This window comes from Bacillus rossius, chromosome 5, assembly GCF_032445375.1.
Source record: "Bacillus rossius redtenbacheri isolate Brsri chromosome 5, Brsri_v3, whole genome shotgun sequence".
NCBI lineage: Eukaryota > Metazoa > Arthropoda > Insecta > Phasmatodea > Bacillidae > Bacillus > Bacillus rossius.
Window position 1 is genome coordinate 85,020,485 of NC_086333.1, and position 22,056 is coordinate 85,042,540.

The 22,056-nt window shown below is 39.9% G+C and overlaps 1 protein-coding gene across 2 annotated transcripts in view; it reads left to right on the top strand.

Moving 5' to 3' along the window:
* Window positions 1-22,056, top strand: part of LOC134532188 (ATP-binding cassette sub-family C member 4-like) — a 133,376-nt gene that overhangs the window by 94,784 nt on the left and 16,536 nt on the right. For both annotated transcript variants that reach the window (XM_063368595.1, XM_063368596.1), the window contains 8 exons: window positions 3,119-3,269; window positions 4,384-4,490; window positions 6,926-7,046; window positions 7,588-7,752; window positions 14,069-14,196; window positions 17,944-18,189; window positions 18,859-19,028; window positions 20,221-20,350. In XM_063368595.1, the coding sequence (XP_063224665.1) occupies window positions 3,119-3,269; window positions 4,384-4,490; window positions 6,926-7,046; window positions 7,588-7,752; window positions 14,069-14,196; window positions 17,944-18,189; window positions 18,859-19,028; window positions 20,221-20,350 (1,218 nt within the window). The remainder of the gene's footprint in view (window positions 1-3,118; window positions 3,270-4,383; window positions 4,491-6,925; window positions 7,047-7,587; window positions 7,753-14,068; window positions 14,197-17,943; window positions 18,190-18,858; window positions 19,029-20,220; window positions 20,351-22,056) is intronic.

The window sequence follows — 22,056 nt, forward strand, 5'->3', positions numbered from 1 at the left end:
GAACGCTACTGGGCCTTTAGATTGCATCAAAACCGCTCCTAAGCCGTTCTGTGACGCATCCACTGACAGCACTACCTCATCGTCATGATCAAAATAGTGTAGGATAGGTGTGGAGGTCAAAAGTGTTTTTAAGTGTTCAAATGTTGTGTGGTGTTGGTCGTTCCATGACCAAATAACATTCTTTCGACACAACCCACGTAACGCATCTGTTTTTTCCGAAAGATTGGGTACAAATTTTCCCCAATAGTTGACCATTCCCAAGAACCTTTGTAATTCTGTCACTTTTTTAGGTTCCGGGAATTCTAAGATGGCCCTCCCCTTATCCATATCTGTCCTAATGCCGTCTTTCCCAAATATGTGCCCAATATACCTGACTTCCGTAAGTCCAAACTTACACTTCTCTAGATTAAATGTAACATTCATTTGTTTTGCTCGTTTGAGAACTTGTTCCAACCTTCAATCATGCTCCGCTCTATCAACACCAAAAACTATAACATCATCTACATACACCTGTACTCCTTCCAGATCTTTGAACAATTGACTGAAGACACTGTAAAAAAATTTCCGGAGCACAGGTCAAGCCATACGGTAAGCGTGTAAACCGAAGTCTTCCATGTGATGGAGAATCAAAAGTGGTTAGTTTTGAACTTTCGTCTGTGAGGCCTATTTGCCAAAAACCCCTATTTGCATTCAATGTGCTGAAATACTGGGCTCCTTTCATTTTTACAGTGACTTCCTCAAATGTTGGCATCCTGCAGTGTTCTCTCATAGTTGCTGCATTTAAAGAATGTGGGTCAAGACAAACCCGTATGTCCCCTGATGGCTTCCTTACAATTATTATAGGATTGAGCCAATCTGTTGGCTCCTCTACTTTCTCCACTACCTTAAGTTTGATCATCCTATTAATCTCCTCCCTCAACTTATCATGGAGTGCGAACGGTATTCTCTGAAATACGGCCGCTGGTGCCTTACTACCCTCTCGTAGCACTAAGGTACGTGGATGAACTTTTATCTCTCCAAGACCCTCAAATAAATTTTTATATTGTGAAAGCAGACTTGTGATGTGTGGGTTTTGGTGAGCACCCACGAGTTCCACCCTTTGAAGTAATTGTAATTGTTGGATGCCAGTCAACCCTACTATAGGTACGGAATTTTTTACTCTCGTAACCTGGAACTCTAGTACCCCTGATTGTCCTCGTGGCGTATGACAATGTAAGAAACACTTGCCTATCACAGGTATTTCAGTACCCACATAACTTTTGAGTTTAACATTTGACGTGAGCAAGGCATCACTTCTCTTTTGTAATGTAAGAAAGGTGTCCTCAGGTAAAACATTAACCTGAGCTCCTGTATCTACTTTAAAGTTGACGTAATGATTAGGTGACACTTTCAAATTACAAAACCACTCAGTTTCCATGTCACCAATTTTACACTCTCTAGATTGAACATCCATTACTTTACCATGCACATTACACTGTCCTTGTCTTTCACCTGTAACCTCGTCCGACTGATTGGTAGTAATGCACCCTAACATCAGATCATTCACACAATGAGCATCAGTCCCCTGTCTGTTTATTTCATGTACAGATTTAGATCTACAAACTTGTGCAAAGTGTCCCCGTTTGTTGCATTTTCTACATATTTCCTTGAACGCCGGACAACTAGAGTTTGTATGTTGCAGTCCGCACCTCTGATACCCTTGCTCTACATAGTTATGTTTATTGTACATACCTTTGCTGCTAGAATAATACTCTCTGTGTCCAAAGGTTGCCTTACTTGTAGGAAACCTCTGCTTCCCGCCACGTCCACGCTGATAGCCATTGCCTTTGGAGCGGTGAATGTTGTTGGGCAGGTGTTGCTTGTTGTTGTACTATCCGGCCCTATATCCATCTGTATTCCTTTGTGTCTGTAGCCTCCCCTGGTATTCGTCTCTCTTGGTAGAGGTGTCCTGTCTTCCTGCTTCTGCATAGCTGCTCGTGTAAACTTCATGCACCGCTTTCTTTTTCTCTATAGCTTCCAATAACTCCTGCGTTTGTTCTGCCGCTTTGCATATCTGTACCGCCTTTGCGAGGGTCATATTTGGTTCTCTTAATAACCTGTCTTTTAGACGCGTGTCACGTACTCCGCACACGATTCGGTCTCTTATCATGTCATCTCGTAGGCCTTCGTAACCACAATTAGCACTAAGTCGCCGGAGTGCAGTTATAAAAGAGTCAAACGTTTCACTTTCCTGTTGTACACGATTATTAAACTTGTGCCGCTCAACACTGATTGGTCTTTGGAAGAAAGTATGATTCCAGACTCTGCAAAACTGTTTTATACTCCTTCCTGTTTTTCTCGGATACATCCAGTGTATAATATAGGTCTTGCGCCTCTTCACCAACCACATGTAATAAAGTGGCGATTTTTACCTCTTCACTCTTGCTCTCGCCCCCTGTGGCTGTCATGTAGATCTGGAACTGTTGTTTCCACCGTTTCCAGTTAACCGCCAGATCCCCATTGAAGCTAAACGGTCTCGGTGGTTTTAGCCCGGCCATCTCTTGTTTGGGTTATGTTCACTTCACCGTCGTCATTACCATACCGTCCTCCAAAATCTTCATTTTTTTTTTGTTTATACCACCGAATTATAGCGTCCATATACTAAACAATTAGTCCGCAGCGCCATGTTATATATTGGATTGGAAGGGATTGGTGAACCAACTCAAGACCAAAAACACATGCTTCATCTGGCCATCTTGGCTACTGTTTATTTCTCCACTTCCTCTCATAGAGATTCATCACAACAATGTCCATCTTGCAGACATGCACATCAGGGGGCGACGCCCTTCGGTACTCCCTCTGCTTGCACAGGCCGTTATGCCTGGGGGGCCCTCTCTGGGCGAGTGCAGTGAATGTCAGAATATAATAAAGACAAAAGTAAACACTAATTTTGCTGTAATGATGGGTCATCTTATCACACTACTTAATCAGATGCATTGACATGGCTGGGAACCCACATTTGGTGCAAGAGTCTTCCCGATTGTGACTCAGTAACGTCACTGGACGTGGAACACATGGTTGGCAATACAACACAGACCATAGCGTACCAAGTCCCCTGGGATGCTTCCCCATGTCTCAGATGCTGCTCTCGCTCTTGGGCAACGCGATTGTGATCACGGTGCTCAACCAGATATCGCTGGCCGCTCTGTCTGTGCTGCTGCTGCTGTCCGTGTTCGTGCGCAACTACTTCCTCAAGACAACCAACAACATGAAAATGCTGGATGGGATATGTGAGTACAACAAACGGTCACGCTAGGGTTATAAAATACTTAAAAAATGCAAGCCGCAAAAGAAATTATGTTTTTGAAAACCAATTTTAAAATTACGTAAGATGCATAAAAGTGATGCAAGCATCTTTCAACATAAATCTTCTTGAGTTTTGGCTTGTGTTTTCCCCTTTTATAGGTATTATAAGTGAAGTGTTTCAAAAACCTTTAAGTTTGCTAATGTGTTGTTTATAGAGAGCTTAATTTTTTTTTATCAGTTGTATCCAATTTTTCTTATACTAAACATATTCCAAAGTAAAAGTAAATTATGTGTACACACACTCTTGTAGGTGACATTGTAGGACTGATGTTCGCAGCCAATAAACCATGTTAAGACTACTGGACGGCACTTTTCAGAGACTTTTTTTTTGGGTTGTGAATGTCCACACACACTGTTGTATGTGACAATAACTAACTTTTGTTCGCAGCCAAAGGCCAAGTGTTTAGCCAACTGCACAGTAAGCCTACTCTTATGGGCACTGTCAGGTCTTCTGGATGTTTACACACACTGTTGTACGTGACTGTGAGGGACACAGCACTGTGTGTCCAGCCACCTGCACAGCACTCTGCAAGTTGTCTGTGGCTGTGAATGTGAACACACACTGTTATAGGGCCTACATGACAAAGAAGTACTCTTGTTCACAGTCAAAATCCCAGTTTAAATACTTGGTATCTCTGTTTGTAGCGCTTCTGCCCTTAAATGCTTTTAGTATTATTTGGGTACAAACTTTTCATTAATTTTGCTGTACATATTTTGATTCGTTATTTTTGGTTACATATGTTTCTTTTGTAATTTAAGTATGTTGAGTTTATTTCTAATTTATTGAGAAATCAGTGTTGTTATTTGCAGGCTCGGTAGGAAAGAAACAGGGATATCAGTTGTGCAATGTGCACATGAGGGAAATAGTTGCTCAGACTGGTGGTGGTCCTGCGAGGTGGCCAGCGGCAGCGACGGGAGCACCGAGGCGAGAACGACTACTGGCGGACGATAGTCGAGGCTGAGCGATGGGGCGGCGGCGAAGCAGTGGAGGAGCTGGCTCCAGAGAGCTGAGTGTGAGGGACTGTTGTTTTGTTGCAGCCAAGAGTCCAGTCTTCAGCCACATGCACAGCTCTCTGCAGGGCCTTGCTTGCATTCGCGCCTCCGGAGCCCAGCCGGTCTTGTGTCAGCAGTTTGACAGTCATCAGGTATAGAATACACACTAGTATACCATTTATACCCATATATAAAAATGTTGGGATTACATCAGTGTGGTTTTCTCTATTTATACACTGTAATACAATTTTTTTTTAGTCAGAGAAGTGAAATAGAACTTTTTTATACTAGTCAGCTGTATGTATCTTACACATGATGTCAACATAATCATTATGAATAATGAATTTCATGACGATATGTTTGGATTTATTTTGAACTAGCTGCAATACCCTGCGTTGCCCGGGCTGAACACAGGTTGAAGGCGACCTTTTTCGAAATCAGATGTAGTTAGTAATTGTCTTCTTAATTTGAATGTCAAGTGTGAAAATTAATTTATATCACTTTCAGATCCTGACAGACGTTGTTCTGCCAGTTTATAGTAATTTACCTGGTCTGTTTGTAATTTAGACTTTATAAAGCAATATAGAAAAAAGCTTAAAAATAAGAGATTACTAATATTGAAAAAATTCCATTATCTAGCTAATGCTCGGCCTGCATTGCAATGCCTCATTCAGTTTTGTTTTGTAATATGTTTGAAGTAGTTCCACATATACAAATCATCTATCCATCTCTCTATCTCTATCTCTATCTACATCTATATACATCTATGTATCTCTCTATCTCTATTTATCTCTTTATATCTACATATATACTTCCCACTATCTCTATATCTTCTATATATAAGTCTCTATACAGCTCTATACATCTATAGGTATATCTCTATCTAACCCATTTCATTCTCTATACCTCTCTATCTCAACTTATCTCTCCGTCTCTATCTCACTCTATATATATATATATATATATATATATATATATATATATATATATATATATATATATATATATATATATATATATATATATCACTCTATCTCTGTCTCTCTTTTATATTTAAATAAATTGTGTCATGCGTGCGCACTTATACAAAAAAAAAAACAGACGAAGTGTCGCTATATAAAATAAAATAAACACATTTTTTGACACGATTTGTGCTCCAACTATTGAAAAATAGTTATACCATCTCAGTAACCTTCATGGGCATGCGCATGACAAATCACCAAAATTTCATTGTAATCGGATGAGTGGTATAGGAACGCATACGGCACAAACAAACGAAAATTAAAGACATGACAAACGCATCAAACGATGGTGTGTTTAAAATTCAAGGCAACTCTATCTATTGACGAAGTTAAGAACAAAACTGTTATTAGCGCCTTTATTTTGCTAGCCGCTGCGAGCTCCACTAAGCAGACTGGTCTCACCAAGGAGAAATATATTAATTTGCCAGACCTTACTATGTGTATGATCATGTGTCAGACATAGAGAAATGACACTCACTCACTATTTGTATGTCTGTGACCTATGATTTTTTCTGTTATAAAATGAAATTATCACTTTTTCACTCCCTTAAGGATGGAATTTCATATTAATATGGGGTCTATGTGTTAATCCAGGTTATAAGCTAGCTATAGGCCAAATTTCATTCAAATCCATTCAGTAGTTTAAGTTTTTACGTAAAAGAGTAACAAACATCCATCCATACTTACAAACTTTCGCGTTTATAATATTAGTAGGATGATGCCAAAATTTACTTTTATTCTCGTATCTTTGAGTGTTTAGTCGGAGGACTGAGAACACGACTGTCTGGTGAGTCACAGTGTAGCCAACAAGTATGAAAGAGTACCCGCGGTGTTGATGCAAGACTGTGGCAATACCGGTGAATTCTCAGAGTGATGAGAGTGAAGTGAAGAGGGTGACAATCAATATCGACGAGCTTTGTGTGCAGATAGCAGGGGAATCTGGTACGCTGTTATGTGCGTGGCAAATGAGTGAGTTGGGACAGGTGCGTGATGGAGAGATGAGCAGTGGAGAGAGCCACTTTCGAACCGAGCTTCAGTGGGTAAAGTGAAAGGTGGACTTATGAAAGTGAGTTTAATTTGTGGACAATCACTTAAATTATTGTAATTCAACTAGTAGTACAAATATTAGCTAACAAATAAAATTTCAGTCCGTTTTGATATCCTTTGAAACCTGTGTTTTCTCACTTGCAGTAGTATACTTTAGGTCTGGAAACCAATTTTTTTTTCCTTATCTGAATATGAGTAGCTGTAGAACATAATTATACTTAAAAATTTAACATTCATTTGACATTTTATATTTAGGAAGAAACGTGGAACAATTGCACATGTAATATAGGTAACCAGAAAACTGTTTTAATACTTATTTAAATAATTTAAATCATACATCCTCAATGTTGATTAAAGTATTAACAGTAATTGTGATAAATTTTACATTTGGTTCTTTACATTTAAGTGATTTATCATCAGTTTAATTTCTTACAATTGCAAGGTTACCAGTTTTCTTTACTCTGCAGATTTTGATGATGTAGCGATCCTGGCAGAGTTGGTACGGACTGTTGTTCCAGGATGTGCACACGTCGGCCTCCTACTGCTACGGCTCCGTCACGTCTGCGTTCTCCTTCCTGCTGGACCTGCTGTACGTCAGCTACACGGCCAGTCTGCTGGCCGCCTTCCTGCTGGAGGACGGTGGGTGCCCGCAAGCTGACACCGTTTATCACACTTTTACACCATAATTCATAATATTTTATACTTTTTCTCGCATTTTTATTTGTATATATCTGTGTGTGTGTGTGTGTGTGCGCGCGTGCATGCGTGCGTACGTACGTGTGAAGCAAAACAAAACACAAGCAAATGTAATACGTAACGATTTCTAAGTTCTAAGTCTTCAGTGATAATTTCCACTTGGTTTGAGAGGACAGGCTGAAACTGTTTATAGTTAATGAGTGACTATCAAACTTGGGCCTAGTGGGCCATACTGAGTTTATTGTACAGTAACAGATAGAAAAACAAAACTACTGTGGGTGGAGCGGGATTTGTGGAGACCCATAGTCAACACATTAAAAAAAAAGTTTTAAAATCACAGTATTGAATGTTGCATACCTTTCTTAGTATTCATAGGTCGTATTAGGTTCTTCAACTCGACCAGAAGTTTGGTATCATAATGTATGTACCTATATGAAACCACTTGTCCCGATGTGTTGAGAGTGTGCAGTGTGGTGGGCTGCAGGCACGAAGGGAAGCGAGGCGGGCCTCATCATCTCGCAGCTGATCGCCACGTCGGTGCACCTGCAGTGGGGCGTGCAGCAGTCGGCCGAGCTCAGCAACAACATGACGAGCGTGGAGCGCGCGCTCGAGTACTCCCAGCTGCCGGCCGAGCCCAACCACCACTCCGGCGAGTTTCACTTCCTTCAGGGCGTGTCTCCCATTTCATCACTGATCAACTTTTACACTTCTTTAATTTTTAACTTTCACGAAATGAAAAATTTGTACAGCGCATACTTTTTGCATAATTAGCTGCCAAAGTTACATTTTTAACGTTTTTGAGTTGTACAAATGAGGAGAATTTATTTTATTGCAGAACTGAAACTTTTTAGGTTTAACTGCAATGCCACTGGCTACTTCATGATATGGTTTGCATTTCTATCACAAAAACTCATTTCATGTTTCTTGGCTGTCAAAATCGTAACAAATTAGAAAATTTTGAAATACCAGGTAAAATTTATTAACATTTTCTAAAAAAAAAATTCAAACCATTTCTTGAAGTAGCCAGTGGCATTGCAATTAAACCTAAAAAGTTTCATTTTTTCAATAAATTAAATTCTCCTTATTTGTACAACCCAAAAACGTTCAAAATGTAAATTTGGCAGCTAATAATGCAAAAAGTATGCGCTGTATATATTTTTCATTTCGTGAAAGTTAAACAATTGAAAAAGTCTACAAGTTGATCTGTAATTACTGTAAATACAAAATCTTAACCTGAAATGGGAGGTGGGAGGCACCCCCTTAAACAGCTTGAACTGAATGCTGGCAAATGTATGTTTTTAAAGTTCTATGAAGAATTGAGAAGATGTATGCTGTTTTTCCGTGCTGTATTCCTTGTGTTTTTTTTTTCACTGCACTGTTTTTATTCATCTTACCTCTTTGAATTACTGACTTAATTCCTTTACTGGGAATTTCTGTGCTGTGTACGCTGAGAGAATTGAGCCAAAGCATCCCTACAGAGGACACAACTAAACCTCTGATCCCACATGGTGCACAGCTTCGTCCGTGGACCTGACACTACATGTTATTTTTATGTTGAGTTTTATATTGTCAGAAAACCATACATTTGGAATAGCAACACAAAATACAAATCTGGGATATTGAAATACATCAACCAGCTCTCCTGATCCTCGTCTGGAATACCAAGAAAACTCAATATACAATTATGTGTAGGTAGACTTGAATATACATGAGTTATTAATATTCATTGACCTTCATGGTTTTCGTCAAAAATCTGTTAACAATCACAACCCTTGGCTCAGAATCATTGCGTATTGATGCAACCCCAGGCGATCATTTCTGACTGTCTCATAGAGCCCAGGATTCTGATTGGGTAGGACTGGTACTTGGTAGTGGTGCTCTGATCGCTTGGAGCAGGCTCCGAGGGTTCCCTGGCCCGATGCGGAGTCGACGTGGTGAGCGCCGACACAGCTCCGGTACTAGCCTGGACAGCTAGACCTCCACCGGACCACGAGTTCACCGGGTCCCAGTGTGATGTAGGCACCAGCAGTGCTGATAAAGTCTTAGGGCTCAGTACACAGCCAACTGTCTGGTCAGCTGAGTGAGGTACGGGGCTGAGGCGGCGACTATGCTGGGTTGGTGGCCCCAGCCGCTGGTCATTGCCGAAGCTCTAATACCCTCCCGATCAAACAACAGGGAGTGATCCCTAACAGTTCTGTTTTAAATAAGCTCTGGAATATACTAAAAACAAATTGGAAGTTTCTCTCCCCCCCCCCCCCCCCACCCTAAAGGGCGTATATGTGGGAGGGGAATGTGAGAATGCCGGCCGTAGGTCGGAATAATCTGTCTCATAGAGCTATCATTATCGCCAGTGTGGACTCAGGGGCTGAGTGCCCGGGGCCTGAGGGAGCACCAAGTCGCGGAATGCAGTCCATAACCTCAGTTTTTGGTCCTATAATATTTACGGTTTTCGTAGGGGTGAGAGCATTGTTACTAAGACGCTGAAAAGCAGAAAATACAATTTACTATCCAAACTGGCCATTTAACTTTAACTTTAAATAAAAATTTTTTTTTCTGTAATTTGTTGTATTATATTGAATTTCGTGGGATCTAGCCACTTTTGCAAATATGAGGTGGGCAAGGGGGAGGGGGGGGGTTGCCATATTATATGAGCAGTTGGCTGCATCTGCTCAGTTCTTTAGGGTACTTATTAAATTATTAGGTTAGTTAGCAATTTTAATTTTTGTCATTTTTGCTAACATGTATGGGCTAGATATTTACTCGCTGAAACTGTTTAGTGCTAGGTATGTTGTTTAAACTGCAAGTTTCCTAAACCGTGGGCCATTGACCCCCTCCCTTTATTGCGGAGGGGACGAGTCCCCTCTACCCACGGCTGGTTCGGAGAGTACCTATGGCAGTGCAGCACTGCAGCCAGCATTCGTGACAGCTTCAATACTGCACTGCGCTGGATGGAGTTCTGGTAGGAATTTAGCCTGTGGCGATGCTGTTCTCTGGGGGGCTGTTTCCTGGAATAGGCTTGTTCTTGAAGTGGACGCACCGGCCTCCAGGGGTCGAGTGGTGAAGGCCAGCACTTGGTGGGGGTATGGCAGGTGCCGCACAGGACTGCACCCCGAGCCCTCTGGCGCCCGGAGGACGACATAGTCCCCTGCACGCTCGTGCGTCGGCTCCACGCAGTTGAGACCGTCTTCCCTCGTGCGGCAGGTCACCGCTGGTGGCAGCAGTGGCGAGGAGGGCTGTTAAAACTGCAGCTTGGATGCCCACCGCACTGCTCGCAGCAGGATGGTAGCTTGGTTCATCTTGTCCATTGTAGAACGCAGTTCTGGGGCAGTCTCGGTGGCTGGGCTAGGAGGAGCGGCCCGCGGACCAGGACAGCCTCAAAGACTTCCACCTGGACCATCGGGCAGACAACTCTGTCACTCGCACAGCCGGATGAGCGGTGACTTGGACTCTTTGGCTGCTGCACTCCGCATGTACACCTTTGTGTTCGCGGTGTATCCAGGGCAGAGCTGCTGTTTGGAAGCAGCTGGCGTGGCTCAGATTCGGTGGTTCTTGGCGTGTACACCTCCGCGGCGGTGTTGACGGTGCGCTGGGGGGAGCTGTGACACAAACTCCCTCGCGACTTCTGATCCTGCTCGCCAGTCTGCCTCTCGCACTCTGATCGGGGATGCTGCCTGGGTCCAGCTCAAGGCTGGAATTTTGCGATGCGCAGTTTTCATCGCTTTTTCTCTTGTGCTGCGTTCTTTTGTGATCATTCGGCATGGTGCTGGGTCGAACTGAAAACACATCCCTCGTGTCTGCAACGAGAGCTTGAATGAATCACAACCCTCATTACTTACTAACATCAGTGGTAATTTTCAGGTACCTTAACATTAATTACATATTCTATAATGAAAATGGGATTATTTGTGAATTGTATTCACAACCAAAAATACAACACATGATAAATTAAAATCATAATTTCTGAATTTATGCTCAAATGTAACTACACTTCATATTGGTCTCCTAGTGTAACATCAAATTTTATAAGTAAAGCAAAAATAAGCTATACCAAGCAAAATAGTTAGTGAAGCATAGAGAACAAAACTTTTAAAACATAGTAATGAAATGCTTCAAAAATAAAATAACCATTTGAAATTCCATAAATAGTTGTTCTGTGGTAGAGATATTTTACTCTTCACACCGTATTTACCACTATAAGCCGTGCCCTCAAATAAGCCTCTCATCAAACTTTTAAAACAGAATTTTTGACTATATTACAGGTATCTGTTAAATTTATATTCAGGGCTTCTGTAATTTATTCAAAGTTATATTTTAATTGCTTTTAAGGTGTTTAAATATAGCATCTCAGTACCGGTGTTGGCGTTTGCAGATTATCGTTTTAAGCACTCTTTAATCTTACCACGAGATCGAAGCGTGCCGGTTTCGAATCCTGGAACTGATTCCACCCAACAAGCTCCAATTGACATTTGCACAAGCTAACAAAAGAAAGTTAGCACCGTGCCCCGTTGCAGTATGGGAAGGAAGCAGTTAGGTGTTGAAGGTGGCACATAAAAAGGACTCTGAACATTAACATTAGTTACATTGAAAAATATAAAGTTAGTGGAAACATCATTTCATATAACGATCAATTTTATTATTCAAGCATAATATCTCATTTAAAGAGTACAAAACTCTGTTATTAGTTTTAAATGTAATTATCACAATTAAGTATGTTGTATGTATAAACAAGTATAAATATTGTACAGTCAGCACCATCCATGGAAAATTCTTTAATCCCTCAAGCGGACCAAAAAGTGAACACATTCAAATATCATCATTAAAAACATTACAATAGAAATTCACATTGTGAAAGTCACACAAATTTTAACAATGAACCACACGTGGACAGTGTACCAAACAAATGGCTTTACTAGCTTGCTTATCAAGAGACGTTACCAAAAGCATTATTTACATAAACTTAAAAAACCATTAACAAGAAAATAGTGAACATGAAGAATAATAGGCAACCTACATATAGCACCTAAATGGAGCACAGTTGTCCCAGGAGACATTTGTTCATGCATGAACACAACTTAGACGCAAGACAATGCTAGTCCCGAGAATCAAATTCAAACACTGCAGTGAAACAGGAACAAGAAATAAAGTATGCAACTACGCAGTCAACAACTAGGGTGTTTCCACCGCTCAAAATACCTAATATTATCCATGATCAAAGACAATTATCATACATGATAACATGTAATTTAAATGACAATATAATTTAAATGAAATAGAAAACTGTGAGAGAAATAAGCTAGCACACGTACCGGAGACGAATGGACATGGCAAATGTGAACAGGCCACACTGTCAATCTGGCAAGAAACCAGAATACAGCCAGACCAAAATTTACAGAGGCTGATCAAAACTCTAATTTTGATAAAATATAAATGCAAGACAGAGCCACCACTTTCTGTGAAGCTAGAAACCAATACAATTACAATTTACCTTTCATGTCTCGTTATTCGTTCATGTTGCACATTTAAAGTTGAATTTATGAAGCTACATGTCTGTCTAACCAGGGCAAGTGAAGTTAAAAGTAAAAACTAAGGAAGAAAATTTAAGTCAGGTCCTATCTCATCAGAAATAATATTAATAAGGATGAGCTTGGCTTATGCGAGCCTATTTAAAAACATAAAAACAAAAGCCAAGCGTGCATGCGCCCGTGGTGTCGGAGGAGGGGGGGAGGTAACTAAGCGACACAGCAGTGGGAAGACAAGAGACGAAGAGACTTAAGGGTTGAGTGGGAGGTGGGGAAAATGAGGGAGGAATAAAGACGTTTGCACCACGCGGTGTTCGAATTTACGGCGGTTGAACCATTGCACAATTAAATGTATTAATACTGGCAGAAAAACTTGTTTAGCAAATGCTTATCTCTTATAATGCCAGGCAGTAAATATTTCATTTATGTATAGTAAGAACGATAACGTGTTTACCGTGATGCAAGGAAGAAGCATCATTTAACATGGCTACTGACTGCAACTGTTTTGTTTACTGTATTCATTAACATCCGGGTCACAAATGACCGAAATCAACGCCATGTTGCAAAGATAATAATGAAATAATTTGGGCAGATGCTGAAGAAGCATACACAACAAATTCTCACTTTTCAAAAAAAATTTGATTGCAATACACCATCGCTCAATTTTTTCCCACTCCAGTCACGTATACGACCTTCCACGACAACTACATTCTTCCTGCAACAGGTTTTCCTAATTCCTGAGCCTTTGCAATCATTTTAGGTTTTTCCAGCAATCATAGATAATCGCAACTGCAGTCAGTAATTAATGCAATGTATTTCTCAGAGAAACACACACAACGTGCATGATGTCCATCATTCATTAACAATGCAGGTTAACCAACCTTGGAGCTTGACGTCACCTATGCTGTGCAGCGTTACCTTGCAGCATTGCCAAATTTTGAATAAGCTGTGCACCGTGCTTTTCCAACATACATTTTACGAAAAATTGTGCGTGGGTTATTCGAGTAAATAATGTAAGAATAATGAACTGGAATTTTTTATGTACAGAAGCATTGCTAAGATTTTGAGGGTGATGAAGGAGGGGTAGACAGGAGAACATATTTTTTCAATTGTCCAAGAGCCTGTCATTATCTCTGTGACCGTGACCTTGTGGAATTTCTGGGTAGTTTTGACCATAATAGCAACATGTTCTTGTGATCCTTAACAGTCAGCTTTTAACTATACCCTTTGCTGAGCAGCCTTTCAGCCCAACAAACCATCACAGGGAGAAAGACTTTTAGATAGGGGAGTTTTATTTACTTTTCCTTTGAACTTACATTATACAACGACCATAAAGTAATTAAATGCCATGCTAGAAGTACATTAAAATTAGTGTATCTTGTTCCAGTTAATGTATTAAGGAAAGACTGTAGGTCGAGGAGAATGAGATGTCCATCTGTCATGCAGGCATCAAGCCACCGGATGACTGGCCCAGCGAAGGCAAGATTGAGTTCGAGCATGTTTACTTCAAGTATGCGGAATCCACATCGCATGTTCTCATTGATATCAACGCAACAGTTAATCCAAAGGAGAAGGTAAGAAATATCACAAATCAAACATTTATTTTTTCTAACTTCCATTTGTTAATTTATAATTTGTTTAGAGAGTTAGCCTATGCAAAATACGGTCAGAATTTTGGTAGTGAAGACAAGATTATTGGCAATGTAGTTTTTAAAGAACTTTTTGGTTTTGCATGGAATTGGACTGGAAAAATGGATTTAGAACAACGAAGAACACCGTACCCCACTCCAGTAAAGCCTAATAATAATAATAAACCTACCTAATAATAAACTGAGTGGTTTAACAGATCTACTTGGTTTCTACTTTTAACCTACTGTGTATAATTGGAAAACTATTAGAACAAAAACTAACATTGGCATCCGTATATTAGAGCATTAAATTCATAACAAAACTATGAATCTATTTAAAATTCATCTTGATAAATCGAGCTCAGTGAATCACTAACAATTATATCAAAAAATAAAAATTACAAAACAATGTTGTCAAAAACTTTTTTATTCAGCAAGGATAGAGTTCTAGTATAAGCCACAATATTATTGTAATTTTTAATTTTTATTATAATTTTTAGTGATTCACTGATCTTGATTCATCAAGAAGAATGATGGTTTTCTCCGTGTGCTCGTGGTTATTCCTGCCGAGACTTCTGCTTATACTCTCAGAGTGCTTCTGGTTATTCCTGAGAAAACAATCTCTGCATGCATTTTTTTTGTAATGAAACATGCCATTGTATTCAGAGTTTCGTTTAACTGGTGAATTCCTGTTACCAAATAAAAACTTACAACATTTTTATAATGTGGAATTCAAACAAAAGATATTCATTACTGAGTCGATTACAAAGCCTTAAAATGGCTGCGAAACACTATGATGCTAGACGAATCTCCTTCTTCTTGATGTCTAGCGAACCCCTCCTTCTCTTATGATCATGAGTGAGCATCCTGCATCCCACATAGAAAATAAATAATATTTGCCTCAAAACAACACGTGGTGACAACTTTTGGCAGGAATAGGAACTACTTGTAAGAAGTTCCCTGCTGATGAAATATTAAAATGTGCACATATAAGAGCTATAACATTGCTCTAAAGGTTTTTGAAAGTGAAAGTGTTTGACCCTGTTTGAATATTTTCATGTTTGAAATGTGGAAGAAAATTTTGATGATATAGCAAGGGCAGTCAGCATAGTTCCAAAAGCAGTCATGTCAACATCACATATGTGTTGGTACTGTGGCATTTCGTTCTCTAAAACCAACAATGCTTGACGTCATGAGAAAGGCAACTGTGCAAATAGTCTTTGCAGAAAATGCTAAGTTATGGCAAGTGCGGCTTTCATTTTGGAAGAACTGATAATTAAAAAGAAACATTAAAACCTGTGAAGGCACATTTTTTTTTGTATACTGATGAAAAGTCAGTTTTTGGCAGGGACCAGAAAGTTACTTTAAAAAAGTAACTCAGTTACAGTTACAAATACTCCATTGTAAATGTAACCCTGTTACAACTACAAGTTACACTACTGAAAATAAACCAGTTACAGTTACATTTCTGAGAAAAGTAACTATAAGTTACTCTAACAGTTACTTTGTGAAAAACTAAAAATGTGATACGTAATATTGTTATAATTAAAAGCTAATAAAACATATTGTGTTTAGTAAAGATATATGTTTATTTAAACTGAAAAATTTTAAATTAGGTCTTAAATTACATTGAATAATTAGTTCACACTACAAAATAATAACACTAATAGCAAATCACCACATTTTAACCACTGCTTATTGATCTTGAGTAGGAGTTGCTTCTCAAAATTTGAATAGCTTAAATTGTCTCTATATGGGCGTAAAACTAAACTTGCACAGCTGAACAACCTTTCAGTTGCAGCACTTGTTGGCATTGCTGTGTTCAAATTAATGAAAAGTTTTTTTGATTTGAGGATAGTCATTGAGTGAAGAAATGTCCTTATTCCTACACCCCAAAAACCTTTGTAGCTCTTGTTCCCAGAATCCTCCACTGGGCTCCTCTTATTTAAGCCAAAGAAATCCTCTTCTTCCTTATCACTCTGTCTCTGACCTGGATATTCCAATGCAGTCCTCTGTAAAAAACTGGGCAAATGATGCTTGGCTTCATCATTTTGTCCTTCTTCTAGCCAGTCAAGTTTGCAGCACTATACAACGAGCACTTCGCAATAAGGTTATTTTGATCACCCGACCGAACTTCGAAATAATTAGAATATGAAGGCCACGGCAACGAAAGTTCTGGACTGCTTTCTCGGCTTCGCGCTTCATTATATTCTGTTATTGCTTTCGCGCATGTGCACAGGTAGGTTAATTAATTAAACAGCACAGCAGTAAACCCGCATTTCGCAAATATTAAATAAATGAAAATCAAAATACGAGCGCAGGCTAGCCAACAGCAGTTTTATAAGTACAAGCAATACCATCGCAAATAATACGCTTGTCGAGATTTTCGTTCTGGGATTGAAAAAAATCAACAAATCGTTGTTCGTTCAATGAGAAATACATTTAAAAAATGTAACGCAAGAAGTAACGACAATTATCGTTACTTTAAGGCGGAAAAATGTAATTCAGTTACAGTTACAGTTACTGAAAACTTAATATATTGCGTTACCATGATCGTTACCATGAAAAGTAACTGTTACAAATAACGTCGTTACTAGTAGCGCGTTACTTCCAGTCCCTGGTTTTTGGCATGAATAAATCATAATACTTGGATATCTGCATTGGTTGCATTGAAAGCTAATGAGATTCCAGCATCGAAGAAACAGAAACAAGATATCGTACTACAGGAAGAGAATGATGACAAATTTCTTAATAAGAGTCATGAAGGATTTGATCTTCCTACAGAATTCTTTGATGGATTTTCTGTTACTCAAGCTGAAGGATTAAATAATATTAAATAATATTACCATGGCAGCAACAACAGCTTTACAGAAAATAAGAACAATAAATTAACAGCAAAAAAATTTTTTTAAAGAAAGCTTTTATTTAAACATAGTTTGTAGTTGGGCTGAATATTTAATGGTTTTAAATTTCTTGGTTTTGGTAGAGCATTTTTCAGAGATTCTTGGTCCTATATTAAGGGTAACACATGCTTTGTTATTTAGCTCTAATTTCTTGGAATAGGATATATTCATACTGTAGTTCTGACAGTTTATAGACTCATTGTCTTATCTGCTTGAAATATACAAGTATTGATGAAGGTCTCGTGGTTCAGATACACTTGGTCTACATGCCCAAAATTGTACACGACTTGGATGAAATGTACGCCAAGTATCGAAAAAGACCTTCTTGGTAGGCGTAGTGATATCGAGTAACATATTTATTCAGCCAGCAGGAGTCCTTGTTTGCAGCGAGGTTGAATAATTAAAAAAAAAAAAAATTAAGAATATAATTTACTTTTTGTATCGACCATGATCTAACCAAGTACTTAAGTGCATGGGTTCAATGGGGTAAATAATCTCACAGAAACAAACTCCCAGGGTTAATCCTTTGATCTAGGTGAACTCTTTCATTTATTGGGTGCAGAAATTGAATTGCACTAGATGGGCCAACCCATACTGGGGAAGATTTTGCATTGACTGAGTACGCCAGTCAGCGGGTTTTCTTCAGAGCACCGACTGCAAATTGTGACCATGTTGCTGGCCATCTTTGTGGCATATGCAGCTGACATTTCACAAGCCATGAGAACATTAAGTTTGCCCCTCGGAAGAGAAGACAGAAGGAACTAAGCCAGTGTCGTGCGCGTGCGTGCAGGTGGGCATCGTGGGGCGCACGGGCGCCGGCAAGTCTTCCCTCGTCTCGGCGCTGCTGCGCACGGCTCTGGTCGAGGGCTCCATCAGGATCGACGGCCTGGACACCAAGGACGTGAACCTGTGCGAGCTGCGAGGCCGCCTGTCCGTCATCCCGCAGGACCCGGTGCTGTTCCGGGGCACGCTGCGCTCCAACCTGGACCCCTTCGCGCGCTTCCCCGACGATCAGCTGTGGGCCGTTCTGCGTCAGGTGTGCAACTAGGAGCGCACCAGTGGCAAAACCTAGCTGACTAGTTCCATAAATGCCACATATATTTATAACACTACAAATACAATATAATAGAGAAATTAAGATGCTTTAAAAAGAAAAAATTCAACTTAAGTGAAGTTACAAATACTGTAAGAAATGTTAGTAATTTATTTGAGAACACATCTTGGCTTCCAAATTTTATATCAACCCTCTACCTACTTCCTTTCCTATAGGATACTGGTTTGAACCCTCATGATCCATAAAACACTAACTTACATTTTGCTTGCCGAACTTACCCAAGGAAGTCAATTCGATCAGCAAAACATAGTCAGGCTAAATTGTCATTCAGTTTTATTTTCAGCAACTCTTTGAAGGATAGATCAAAGGCATTGACCGTCATTGGCTAGTAAACTATCTTGGCTTTCGAGGCTGAGCTAAAAGTGGATGATTGTACCAGCGTATTGATGTGCATTGCAGAACGCATCCTCGGGGTTTAGAATCCATTGTTTTCTCAACCCTAAATAAGCCTGTTGCAATGCAGAGTGAAATGTCCGTAAGATCTATCATGAAAATAGAGCTCAGCAACAATGTCTATAATGACATAACCTTAATTTACAGTGACTTGAGTGACTCGGTGTGAGCTCGCCGTGATGTGATTGTGTGCTGCAGGTGGGGCTGCAGGACGCCAGTGACGAGGTGCTGGGGCTGGAGACCCGGGTTCACGAGGGAGGCGGCAACCTGAGCGTTGGCCAGCGCCAGCTCGTGTGTCTGGCTCGAGCCATCCTGCGCGGCTCCAGTGTGCTGCTCCTGGACGAGGCCACGGCCAATGTCGACACACGGTACGTCCAGTGTGCTGCTACAGATGATAGTTTTTTTTATATATTTTTTTTTGGGTGCTTGGTAAATGCCTAATTTCTACCTGCCTTAAAATTATTCTGTATTTGTTAGTTAAGTTGAAATGGTGAGAGAGAATTCTTTTCTCTTTATTGAGCCTGGCTGTAATGAAGGTTAGTAAAGTGTTTTCGTTTTAATACCTACTAAACGACCTGGTTAAAAGAAAAATTTAGAGTGTAATCTTACTAAGGGGAGGGTGTAGGTTTGGACCTCGCTGATTTGGCTTAACTGTGTGAGTAGCAAGAGGGAGGTGACCCTCTCAATGTCCTAAAATATCTCAACCACGAGCTTTCCAGTACAGAGCCGGAGGTGTGTGGGGCGCCTCAAGACCCCACAAGCAGTAACGTAGCGGGTCGGTGAGTGCTAGCGTATCCACGCAGGGGGAAGTCGAGCCTAGCTCCACACGGGTCACGTCACGGCCCTGGGACAGAGTGGTAGCACCCAAGGTCTACACGTACGCAGATCCGAAAAACCCCCCACGACAGCTTTATAGATTCTAGATTTTTAGATATATAGAGAAGTAAATATACACTGGCAGAACAACATCTGCCAGGTTTGTCCAGTGATATAAATTATTTTTCACACATTGACATTCAAATTAAGAATGTCTGCATCTGATTTAGAAAAAAGTCCCCTTCACCCTGTGTTCAGCCCAGGCAATGCCAGCTAGCAATTTTGTAATGCAGATAAATTATATGTACAGGAACATAATCTCACAAACACATGAAAAAGGCCAGGAGACTACTAAACCTTCCACAGACACTCCCTGCCAGCGACAATGGAAGCTTACAAGCAACCTGACATCGTTATAAAAACGGGAACATAATCTCACTTATATAAACACACTTGAAAAAGTTTATAAATAAAATTTTTATTATCTACTAATAATCACAATAAATAAATGCTTTAATTGTATGGACCAGTATTTAATATCAATCACTTAAGTAGTACATCATTTAAAAGCACAAATAAATTTTTTATTTTTAGTAGCCTTTTTTACATCCTGTGAAAATTTTGTTGCATTGTACACGCAAATAAAATTTTTCTCTCATAATGATCTCGTAACGCAGCAGCAGAAACAAACAAACTACGGGATACAGCTTGCGCACAGAGAGTATTGTAGTGCGTGTGCTGCAGCACGGACAAGATCCTGCAGACGGCGATCCGGGAGCAGTTTGCGAAGTGCACGGTGCTGACTGTGGCCCACCGCCTCAACACCATCATGGACTGTGACCGGCTGATGGTGATAAATGCAGGGCGGCTGGTGGTGAGTGTGACCACCTACAAGGCCTGTGCGAATATCAGTTTTTTTAGTTAAAATCAAATTTGAATACAAATATCAAAATATTTTTTTATACAAATATATAATTTGAGTAGCAAGATAGGACAAAAAATTTTTTAAACATTTTTATTGTAAATAAAAATCATGCTTTACAATTGCTTAGGGCTCTCTTGCAGTGGTAATGTGTTAATTGTTTGCTTGATTAAAATCTATGAAAATAATGTACTTTTGCTGTTGGCTGAGCACATATTCAAACATGGCTAGTTATATGAAGACCATTAAGATATTTAAGCTGGGTATACTATCCATTTATGTACCTACAAAAATGACCAGCTTGAATGTTGGTAGTTACATAAGGTGTGACGTACTGGTTGTGATTGGTAACCAGTATGACACACGTCCGTACAAGAATATTTGCAAGAGAAGCATTGTTCCCATGTAAGCTATAGGCAAAGCAAGCAAAACTAAATAAAAATCTTTAAACTGCAATTATATTTTCATCAATACTTTTCAGGGTGTCCACCAGACGGGAAAATACGGGAAGTACGGGGATTTTTTATCATACGGGAATATACGGGAATGTGCGGGAAATGAAAGTTTCCATCCGGGAATTCGAAACGATAGACGATAACGTCGTTGTGATAGCCAAGCCCATATTCGGAAACGCTCGTTATGTCTCGGCTCGGTGGAATGCTAGATGCTACTGTGCTGTACCAATATTGTAGGACGTAAGAGAATAGTGGCACTTCTAAACCGGTAGCTTTGGGTGGTAATCTGTACGGGAACGAATTTTATGGCGTGTAGTACGAGAATTGTCGTTTCTTGGTGCGAGAAACAAAAGGCGGTAAAAGTTACCGCAGTTCGTTGGCAAGTTGATTTGGTGGATAGGCCGTAGTGTTACTGTTTTACGGACATTTTTTGAAGAGAACACAATATTTCTCTCGGATCACTGTTTAAATTGTTTCAGTTGAAATGTTACTCTTCGTGGGATAACCTCGGACTCTTTGTTAACTATCTCTAGACAAAGGTGTTGATACTACTAAGTGCGCCGTGAGAGATGGGTTATGACAGTATTTTTCCGCAGTGCGGTAATTAACTAGAATTACAGATTTGCAAAAGAGACGTGTAGTCCACAAAAAGTGTGATTTTCTTTGTTGTGATTAATGTAATATTTATTTATTTTTATGTGACGCTTCTCGTATGCTGCGTAAGTGATGTTCACATTGTGTTCGATACTTTTGTCTAGTATTGGTCAAGTAGGCCAAGTTTACTAGTGTCATTTCAACATAGACGCCAGTGTCTGTAATTCCTATAAATCATAATGCGTTCACAACGAGGCAAAATAAAATATAATAGTAAGTGGGAGCAAGAATTCACTTGGCTAACCCTTGTTACAACCGACTTGTATAGAGTTAAATGCAAAGTATGCAACAAACATTTTGCTATAGACAGTATGGGTAGGAGTGCGGTGGTTTCTCATAGCAAAGGAAAGGACCATTTGTCAAGAATTAAAGTTCAGAACTCAATGCCACCATTGATGTATTCATTTGCATCAACATCTGTTGTACCTGATTTCACATCTGCTGCTTCAACATCTGCTTTACCTGCTTCTGCATCTACTGCTTCAACATCTGTTTCAAACACTTCTACGTCTGCTATACATGCCTCTACGTCATTTGCACTTGATTCAT